General features: G+C 41.4%; 1 protein-coding gene across 1 annotated transcript; it reads left to right on the top strand.

Moving 5' to 3' along the window:
* The first annotated feature begins 344 nt into the window (after positions 1–344).
* LOC140487691 (immunoglobulin lambda-1 light chain-like) lies at positions 345–4,036 on the top strand. The gene is made up of 3 exons (XM_072586961.1): positions 345–408; positions 551–892; positions 3,547–4,036. The coding sequence occupies exons 1-3, from the start codon at positions 360–362 to the stop codon at positions 3,867–3,869; spliced, it is 714 nt and encodes a 237-aa protein (XP_072443062.1). The 5' UTR covers positions 345–359; the 3' UTR covers positions 3,870–4,036.
* Positions 4,037–11,084: the final 7,048 nt, after the last annotated feature.

Here is an 11,084-nt window from a genome sequence, read left to right as displayed (position 1 = left end):
ATTGCACCACCTAAACCTCGTTTCCAGTTGTGCTGCATCTTTTGTTTCGCTATATTCAATCATTTTTGTGTAATAATCTATGACTTTGACAAATTGTTTCTCTTTTCTAAAAATAAGACTGCAATGCGCTAATAGTCTATGACTTTGATGTATTGTTTCTCTTTTTTTAAAGAAAGCAGATTGCAATGCGCTTATGCGAATCCAATTTGAGCCTGGGGCTCCTGTTAGCCGATATCACGTGGTTATTGATTTGCATGAATCATTAAAATTCAGTAAATTTCCTGGTTTGCAGATACTTAATTGAGGGATTGGAAAGATCCCAGCCACACGTTCTTGCCCCAAGCACTAGAACCTTCACCATGACTGAATGGGTTGGATTTCTCGCCGCACTGATGCTCTGTCTTCACAGTAAGTAAACATATTAATTGGCCCTATGGCTGCTTTTTACGTTGCTTCTTGTTTGTGTTGTTACACTTAAGTTTAAGGCCGTGAACGAAAAAAAATATTCGTTTTTCCAACGTGATTGACCTATGACTTGTTGCTTCACCAGGTACATACGGGGATCCTGCACTGACTCAACCAGGATCCATTTCAACATCCCCTGGGGAAACTGTGAAGATCACCTGCACCATGTCCGGAGGCAGCATCGGTAGCTACTACGCGAGCTGGTACTGGCAGAAACCCGGCAGTGCACCGGTGTTGGTTTGGGACGAGACCCTCGAAACTGCCTCTGGAATCCCAGACCGATTTACCGGGTCTGTGGACTCATCGAGTAACAAGATGCATTTAACCATCACCAACGTGCAATCGGACGACGCCGCCGACTATTACTGCGCTGTGGGAGATAGCGGAATATTGACATTTGGAAAAGGAACCAAATTGAACCTGAGCGGTGAGTAAATTATCGGTCAACTCAACACTAGGAAAATCACCGAATCGAAAACTCCAGTGCCGAGTCTCGGCTGGTGATTGTATCTCGACAGTCAAAGCCCCGCTCCAAACATTCAGTACAGTAATTACAATTTTCGCGCGACTCCGTTTTCATTCCACTGAAAGCAGCACCGCCATCGAAACGCCGTCCCGAGTGAGAGACGGCGGAAGGGCAGTGTGGCGTTTTGCTGCAAAACCTTCTCATTTGTCTCAAAGCAGCGAAACCCACACAGTCCAAGATTTTCAGTTCTAGCTTTCACATTAATCCTGATGACTAGAGTGAGCGCATTTTTTGTTTTGCACTGGGCTCAGCAGTTTGATCAACTTTGATCAACGTTGATCCTTTTTCTGCGTTAACGCACACACAGGCAGGGTTCTTGTTTTCTTCGTAAATCATAGGACCAGTTGCGCCTGTTCGCTGAATTGTTCGGACATGTTTTAGAATGAGTTTTTCAGGTCATTATCCCTGTGTTTGCGCACGTGCTGATGAATGTGTAGTTAGTTTCAGTGATGTGGTGTTAAAAACTGAAAATGCAGATATTCAAACGCTGTGTAATATCATTATTTAGCGGCACAGGGTGAAATGGGCTTAGACGCAATATAAAAGAGAAAGGCGTCCTTTCGCTATACTTGTTCTTTCTTCAAACACATCTCAGGAGAAGGAATATTTACCGTAAAATACTTTGCGCTTTGTAAATGTTTTAAAAACTGTTGAATAATCCCGTGTGACGCTGTCAGAATATTCAACTATACTCCAGATCGTACAGGAGTTGTGGTAAAGGGAACGTTAACACTTGACTGATTCCTCTCAATTTCAACGTGTACACCTCTACCGTTGTAGAGGTCAGCACGGTAGCTCAGTGGTTAGCACTGCTGCCTCACAGCACCGGGGTCCCAGGTTCGATTCCAACCTTGGGCAACTGTCTGTGTGGAGTTTGCGCATTCTCCCCGTGTCTGCGTGGGTTTCCTCTAGGTGCTCTGGTTTCCTCCCATAGTCCAAAGATGTGCAGGTCAGGTGAATTGGCCATGCTAAATTGCCCATAGTGTTGGGTGCATTAGTTAGAGGGAAGTGGGACTGGGTGGGTTACTCTTCGGAGGGTCGGTGTGGACTTGTTGGACCGAAAGGCTTGTTTCCACACTGTAGGGATTGGTTATACGCGCTGATGTGCCTAACTTTGGAACTCGGTGCCAGAACGTATTGGAATAAGAACTGTTTTAATCTTCAGATTATATAAACCGTCTCACACCGTGTTGGCAGCTCACGCTAGTCGGCGCGGACGGTTAGTTAAAAATAGAAGAAATGGTAACAATCCTGCTTTGAGATTGCTACAACGAGGCTGCATTTTATTTATAGTACCATGAGAATAATTCTGTTTAATCAGAAGAAAGAGAATAAAGAAGTTGCTCAACATTACAAGATATACAAGCTTGAACGCAGGAGTGGTGTAGGGCTGGGGAGGCCGGAGAGTGATGGTGGGGGAGTGAAGGAGAGTGACGTAGCGAACAGCTGAGCGCGGATGGTGCCCAAAGAGAGAGCAGCTCAAAGAATTAAGGCTGGTACAGTATGTAACACAACCTCAGGACAGGCCAGTGGCTGTCATTGCATACTGTTGAAGTGCAGTCATTCCTGTAGTTTAAAAACCGCGAGGCCATTCACCGGTAAATAACGCTGTGATAACGAGCTGTAGTCTTTAGCGATATTGTTGGCCAGGGGCATTTGTGTTGCATTTCGACGACAGTGATGAATTCTGTTTATTCAATAAGGACACAGTTGGTTACAATGTTATCAACTATTTGTTGGAAACGCATTCGTTTTGTTGAGACAGTATCTCCTAAACACTCTGATGACACGGATGTCTCCGATTCTGGTATTTCGAATGCGATGGGAGAGCCCTCTGTGATTTGCCAGTGTTGTCGCTGACAGGGGTAGGAGTGGGAAAGATGCAATCGATCTGAGCCGTAGGGTTAGTAACTATACAGAAATACAACTATCAACCTAAACATCCCACTCTCAACCACAGTCAAAAGCAAGAATTAAGAATATGACCAGATTGGTGACAATGGCGTGTATGGAATACGTGTCCCCAAATGTTGATTTGACAGCAGTGATTCCAGATTTTATGACAAATTCTGATTTGCCGCTTTTATTTTGTGTCTAATCATCGGTTTCTGGGAGACTATGACTGGCTGCAAAAAAATTGTCGATGCAGAAAATCTGAAACAAAAAGCATAGAGTGTTGGAGAAACTCTGCAGGTCTGGCATTTCATATAAAGAGAAAAGCAGAATTGACGTTTGGAGTTCAATGACTTCGCAGGATTGTCTCTCTACAGACAATGTCAGACCTGCTGTGCTTCCCCAATGCTCTGTCGCGTCCAGATTTATGTATTTTTCGTTTTACATGTTCTCACTTTAGAGAATCTTCATTTGGTACCTCTCAGTTGGCAAAAATACAAACATCTTCTCGGATTATAGCTTGCAGTTTAATTTACATCAAACTACTCCATTCTCTTAAATACCTCGCAGCTTTAAAGAGTGACATCGAATTTTACGAGATTTTAAGAAAGTAAAATATTAATTCCAGTTTTATTACAATTTCATTTATTTCTACTTTACAGAGCCACGGAGACCCACAGTTTCTCTCCTTCCTCCTTCATCGGTTCAAATCACGGAAAAGAACACGGCGACCTTGGTGTGTTTGGTGAGCGGTTTTAACCCGGGCGCTGTGGAAATCGAGTGGTCGATAGATGGCAGTGTCAGGGGGGATAATGTTGAGACCAGTCGGATCCAACAGGAGACGGACAACACGTTCAGTGTGAGCAGTTATCTGACCCTGTCAGCCTCAGAATGGAACTTACACGAACTTTACTCCTGTGGGGTTAAACACGAGACTCTGACAAATCCACTCCAGGGAACTATTGCGAGATCCAACTGCATCTGACAGAAGACTGTCAGAAGATAAATGTTGTGCATTTATCCCTCTTATTAGAGAAGCTTCTTGAAAACTAAGTTCCCCAATTAGCTATTACATGTTCAATTTTAAATGGAACATTTCTAACAAACGCAATAGTTCAAATTGTCGGCTGCGTCCTGCTTTCTGTAGTTTAAAGAGCGTTCACCCTGAAATCATCAAAGTTTCAATGTAACGTTGCAAATATAGCTTTGTAATAAAATTTGTGTACCATGATCTCAGATGCAGATTTTCATTTCTGTCCGACATCACTGAGGCCACTTAAAACAACATGCTGAGAACGAAAAATGTCAAGTTTAATGGTTTATGCTTATTTGGACACATACGGTAGGTGAGTTGGAATTTATGAAATTAATCATACAACTTTTTTTAAAAATAGACCTCGCTAACTCATATCGGTATGGGAATGAGCGGCACTTCATGCGCATGCTAAAGTCAAAAGCACATTGTGAAAGTGCTAATGCATCTGGGTTTACAAATTTAGAGTAAACGCTACGCTTGCCTTTTCTTTTGGGGACCTAATTCTGCAGTGCAGTTTCTGACGTTGCAGGACAGTTTCTTTTTTTTCCGAAATAGTCCTTGCTCATCATAGTTATTTTGACATGCGTGCCAAAATATTTTGTGAAACATAGCTGCAGATTTCAAGGGGCCTTTATCAGAAACCAACTCACTTAAGAAACACGCTTTTAAAACTCTACTTCAGAGTAATCTTGAACTCGGTGCAATATCAATTCTTCTGTGTTGCCTTTCTTTGGACTGACTGAACATTATCACAAATATAGGAAGATAAGTTGCAAAAACGATCTGAAGTTTATTCTAGAAAGTATTGCTTACAACGAATATTTCATCAGATTGAATGCTTATGCGCCCTTTTAAGGTACCATTAAACATAACTTATAATAAGAACCTGGGAAGTGATAGACCTGGAACATCAAAAAATCAATCTGCCCAATGGGTGGAGGCAGAGCAAGGCTGTTTAAATAAACTCCGCCATCTGCCGATATCTAAAGGAAGCAGCTGGCAATTGGTTGGGAGGCAGGAGAGGGCCAAAAAAGAGTAAGGATTCATTTCCTCATCGCCTGGGTGGGGGAACTGGATTCTGGGAGCAACAAGTTCCAGCGCAACCGCTTTTTATAACATATACTAATGACTATATAAAAGTTTGCAGATGATACAATACTAAGTGTCACAGTGAGCTATATGACATCCTGAATGAAATCCGGTAGAGAACGTGAATGTCCAAAATACTGACAGCAAAATATCGCAGTGACAAATTATGCGTCCGCACTGAACTTGAGAGTAACAGAAACGGATGTTTTACTCAATCCTCAGACGTTCGGCATTGTGGATTAGTGAACAGATTTAGATGCTCATGTGAAAAAGAGATGAAAACTAGAGCACTATTGTAATAAGACATGGAAAAGACACGTATAATACTTTCTACAAGAAGACTGGAAATAATGTTTCTCCAGTACAGAGTCATAGTCAGACCATATCTGAAGTGGTACGCTTAGTTTTTGGCACCAAAATGCGTAATAGATACATTGGCCTTTGAAGGGGTAGAATATAAATTCTTCAAGATGATCCCCTGATTTTAAACGTTTAATTGCCTTATCAAATTTCCGATATGCGTTTTGTATTCACTTAAATTTGAAGATGGAAAATTGGTCAGGTAAAGTTGTTGGAAACAATTAACAAAACACAGGTATCAACAAAAAAAAACTGCTGCAGCACATGATGCAAAAGAAAACTACCGCAGTTTTAAAATTTAACACGATGACCAGTGAAATCAGGAAGAAACCCTTCACAAACTTGGTTAAAAATCAGACAGCGTCTCGAAAGCTAGTGCTTCCAAATAAACCTATTGGACTGTAACTTGGTGTTGTGTGATTTTTAACTTGGTCCACCCCAGTCCAACACCGGCAACTCCAAATCTTCACAAACTTGCACATTGCTTTCAACAGTGATGCTAATCTTCAAACATAATCGGTAAATATAAATTATCAAGATTGTCATTGCTATGTCTTTGTGAGGTAAGAGTAGCCAGAAGGCCCGAGTTCAACTTGCACCTGCTCCACCAGTATGAAGAACACCTCTGAACAGATAAATGATAAAACACCAGTCAGAAAACATAGAGCAAAGATGAGCCAAGGAAGAAAAGCTACAGATTAAATATAATCAATCGAATAACGAACGCTTGGTTTAATTGCTATAACAGGATAACGGTGCCAATAATCTGTGTTGATCTGACTTGAAATGTGTGCGTCCTCGAAATGCGAATATTGTTTTCAATCACAACAAGCTATATTGTATTAAAGCAATAGGCTGAGGTCACGGGCTCGAGTTCCACCGTTGCATATGGTGGAACCTGAATTCGATTAATAATGAAAATTTGGAATTGAAAGCAGGCTAATCTAATGACATCAATGAAGTCGTCACCGAATATTTGTTTTTAAAATTACTTCATTCATTAATGTCCTTTATGGATGGTAGCTCTGCTATCCTGAACAGGTCTGGGCCACATGTGATTCCACATCTACATAAATAGCTAACTTTTAAATGCCATCTAAAATGTTCTAATAAGCAACTCGGATGCAAATGATCCCTACAAAGTCTGCTAAAAGGAATGAAACTAGACTGAGCTCCCAGCAATTATCTAGGCACGAGAACCGGTAACAACGTATACCACAAAATTCCTTAATAACATGTTTTATTCATTCACGGTCATAGATTAGATTAGATTACTTACAGTGTGGAAACAGGCCTTTCGGCCCAACAAGCCCACACCGCCCCGCCGAAGCGCAACCCATCCATACCCCTACATCTACCCCTTACCTAACACTACGGGCAATTTGGCCAATTCACCTGACCTGCACTATGGGAGGAACCCGGAGCACCCGGAGGAAACCCACGCAGACACGGGGAGAATGTGCAAACTCCACACAGTCAGTCGCCTGAGGCGGGAATTGAACCCGGGTCTCTGGCGCTGTGAGGCAGCAGTGCTAACCACTGTGCCACCGTGCCGCCCACAATAGGCGTTGCTGATTGGGCCAGCATTCCTCGCCCATTCCTAGTGGCTCTCATGAAGGTCTTAATGAGCTGTTTTCTTGAACTGCTGTAGCCCATCAACTGTTTGTAGACCACGATGTTATGAGGGAGGGACTTCCAGGATTTTGAACCAGTTACAGTGAATGAATAGCAACGGTTTTCCAAGTCAGGTTTGTGAGTTGCTTTGAGAAGAGCTTGCAGGTGGTGGTTGAAATGACTCCACTAAAGCCGATATCCTGTCACTAAGCCACCTTTAATTTATACGTACATGATACTGACCTAGCTAACTCAGAGCCGGCTCCTGGAGTAACCAGAACACTTGACGCTCCTGTTAAAATCTGTCAACCAGGATTCCCTGATTAGACTAAGATAACAGCCCCAGTCAGGGAACTCAAATTCTATGAGGTTCACCTGCCTTACCTCGTTCCAATCACTACAATGGTATTCTCATGCATTTGCAGTCCTTGTTCTTCTGGATGGAAGTGATAAAGAAGTTGGACGAAATGCCGTACAGGCCCAGGTTCTGAGGAAGGGTCACCAGACCTGAGACGTTAACTCTGATTTCTCTTCACACATGCCACCAGACCTGCTGAGCTTTTCCAGCAATTTCTGCTTTTGTTTCTGTTTTGCATCATCTGCAGTTCTTTTGGTTTTTAGATCCTGAATTTGGAAACTGCTGTCATAGGATCTTTGGCGAATTTGTCCAGTGCATCTTGTAGATAGTGGACACTGCTGCTACTAATTGTTGGTTGTGGAGGGAATGAATGTTTTGGACGTGGTACCAATCAATCGGATTGTTTTGACCTGGTTAGTATTAAGACATTTGAATGTTGTTGGAGCTGCACTCGTCCAGGCAAATGTGAAGTACTTTTTATCACATTTCTGGTTTATACCTTGCAGAAGGTGAGCGTCAGGAGGCTAGGTCTGCCATGGTATTCCTGGACTCTGACTTTTTCTTACAACCATTGCATTTATATTACAAGTCCAAATGTATTTCTGGTCAATAGTAACCACCAGGATGTTGAAAGTGTGAGATTCTATGATGATAACGCCATTGAATGTTAAGGGGTGATGGTTGTAACTTCTCATTTTGGAGATGGTCACTGCCTACTACTTGCCAGCAAAGAATTAACAAAATTTTACAGCCAGTTTAATAATATCTAGCAAATATTTCCCCGGTCTTATTGCATTTGGACATGGAATGCTGTAATATCTGTAGAACTGTAAATGGTGCTGAATGTTGTTTAATAGTCAGTGAACATTCTGAAATCTGATTTTATGAAGGTGGGAGGATCATTGATGAAGCAGCTGAGAATGGTTAGGCCTTGGACACTTCCCTAAATAACTCCTTCAGAGATGTCCCGGATATGTGATAAATGACCTTTAACAAGCACAACTACTTTCCTGTGTGCTAGGTCAGATTCCAACTAGCGATGCAAATGTTCTTCTAATTCTCATTGTGATAATGCTGCTCCTTCAACAAGGCTATGTTGTCCTTTTTATCAGGAGGTCGTAAAAACATAGGTTCCAAAAAGTAGAGTTTTATAGCCACTTTGATTATAGCAAACAAATGCTGCCTCAGGCAAAAGGCTTTCAAATTTTTGAAAAAAACGTATACATGAAAGAGGAGTAGCCAGTTCTCCTGGCTCACCTTAACTCTGGTTTGGGTTGTCAGCAAGCAGTAGAATTGAAAAGGCTGCTGGACCCAAAGAAGGAGCTACAAGCTGACCCTCCTCTCTCTCTGACATCTCTCCTGTAAGACCGTGTGTTTGATTTTACCTGTTGTGTCAAGGGCTGTTTATGGGGATTGTTGCAAATGTTTGAAGCAACAGCATTATGTTGGGCTTGTCTGCTGGGTTTTCCAGTATGTTAAATTATTTGGGATTCTGTTCTCTTCTGTTTGCGTTTCATTTGGTTATCTTGAAGTGGAATTAACAGACAACCTGTTTGATCAGATCGTGTTGACAAACCAGGAGCAGATAAATGACACACCAGGTATCTTTAGCTCAGAAAAATTTACTGAGTCACAGCAGAAAGATGGAAATTTAAAGCAAATGCATCAAATGTCACACACAGAAAAATAATCTGAATGTATCCCTGAATGTCATGCTCTTAAAAATGACGTCTTAATGAGGAAATGGAGACCATCACATATTCAGGCAGATGGGAAATGGGCAGACGTTCATCAAGTTGTATTGCCAGTGGGTTATTGAACAGAGGTGTCTCGAATTGTGCATGAGCTAACACTAGAGGGCCATTTACAAGTGAGCAAAGCTCAAGCTACAATGCAAACGCATTTTTACTGGCCTGGACTGAACAATGGTGTAGTTGAATTTTGCCAGATATGTCATACATGGCAGGTAATTGAAAAACCACATTCAGTAATAAAACACGCACACTTAATATCTATTCCTGAATTTGAGGAACCTTTCACAAGAGTCTTAATTGATTACCTATCTAAAAGAAAACGTGGGAGCCAGCATTTGTTAACAATAATGGATGGATTCACTAGATTTCCAAGGGCTGTTCCATTACCCAATATCACAGCTAAAGGGTTGTAGAGAAATTACTCAAAACTTTCATGAGATAAGGACTTCCACAGAGATACAATCAGAGCAACGGTCAAACTTACATCAAAATTATTCAAGGAAGTTATGGACAGCTGAGGAAAAAAAGTTCAAATCTACTACGCACAAACCAGTGCTAGAGAGGTGACATCAGACACTAAATACCATTTTGAGGGCTATAGTCAAGACTATCCAGATGATTGCGATAATGGAATTTCGTTGGTACCTTTTGTGATCAGAGACGCATGAAACAAATCAATCAAATTCAGTTTTTGGGTATGAAGTAAGAGGACCACCAAAACTGATTAAGGAGAAATTGGTATGCTAGAATTCAGAGACCACATATTTGGACTGCGTGTCAAAGTTTAGGGAATGATTAAGTGGAGTGGGGGAGTTGGCTAGACAGCATTTAAAAGTATCACAGCATACAATGAAACAGGAAGCAGACAGAAAACAAAAACTCACGATTTTGCTATTGTGAATGAGGTGTTAATGTTTCTTCCAGTGATAGGTGAACCTTTACAAGCAAAGTTTAATTGATCTTATCAAGTCTAAAGGAAAGTCAGTGACATGAACTACCTGATAAGGACTTTGGGCAGAACGAAATCTCAGAGAGTGTACCCTGTGATTGTGCTCAAAAGGTATTTTGGCAGGGAAGGAAAGCCAAAAGAAACTCTTATTGGTTACAACACGGAGAGAAGAACCAAATTCAAAGGATTCTGAATAGGACATTCCTCAAATTTGACAATGAAGAAATTGTCAAAAATTGGGATAAATTATTGAGTTACCTTCCATAGGAAAATCGGAATGACCTAAAATAGTTATTACTATCACATGAGGTGGCATATGGAAATAAGCTGGGTTACACTAACCTAATTATGCATGATATAGATATAGGAGATGCTGTCCCGATTAAGCATCGTCCTTATAGACATAATCTTTAAAGTTATCACAAGTTCAAAAGGAGATTGATGCTCCAAGACAACATAATCAATGTGAGTTACAGTGACTGGAGCTCATCCATAGCAATGATGCTGAACCCAGATGGTACCTAAAGGTTCTGTGTGGACTATTGCAAAATGAATTAAGTAACAAAAGCTGATGTCTGTCAGATTCCACGTTTGGAAGACTGTGTTGAAAAGGTAGTACAATCGACTAAGTTGGACTTACCCAAAGGATACTGGCAGCCACTCTTGTTTGAAAAAGTGAAGGCAAGTTTGGCTTTCATAACGCTAAATGGATTGTATCAGTTTAAAGTCATGCCATTTGGCGTGAAAAGATGTGCCAGCCACATTTCGGAGACTAACCAATAAGGTCATTGTTGGATTACCCTACATATTGATGACCTGGTGACTTTTAATCACACATGGAAGGAACAATTGCAACAATTATCATCGTTGTTCAATGGACTTTGGAAGGCAGGCTTGGTGATAAACCTGGCTAAAAGTGAATTTGCCAAGCTCAAGTCACCTTCCTGTGTGGTGTTATTGGACATGGATAAATGGCTCCCTGGTGTGCCAAAACAATGGTAATTGGGGAGTTTCCCATGTTGTCGACAATAAAAGCAGTA

Source organism: Chiloscyllium punctatum, chromosome 17 (assembly GCF_047496795.1).
Source record: "Chiloscyllium punctatum isolate Juve2018m chromosome 17, sChiPun1.3, whole genome shotgun sequence".
In the NCBI taxonomy this organism is placed as follows: Eukaryota; Metazoa; Chordata; class Chondrichthyes; order Orectolobiformes; family Hemiscylliidae; genus Chiloscyllium; species Chiloscyllium punctatum.
The sequence above is the reverse complement of the archived record's forward strand: the minus strand, read 5'-3'. Positions and strand labels throughout refer to the sequence as shown.

What these genes read in the sequence shown, in the direction of transcription:
- LOC140487691 (XM_072586961.1), top strand. Translation starts at nt 360, where the DNA reads ATGACTGAATGGGTTGGATTTCTCGCCGCACTGATGCTCTGTCTTCAC. An exon ending in ACTGATGCTCTGTCTTCACA is followed by an intron (nt 409 to 550) that starts GTAAGTAAACAT and finishes TTGCTTCACCAG; the next exon opens with GTACATACGGGGATCCTGCA. An exon ending in AACCAAATTGAACCTGAGCG is followed by an intron (nt 893 to 3,546) that starts GTGAGTAAATTA and finishes TCTACTTTACAG; the next exon opens with AGCCACGGAGACCCACAGTT.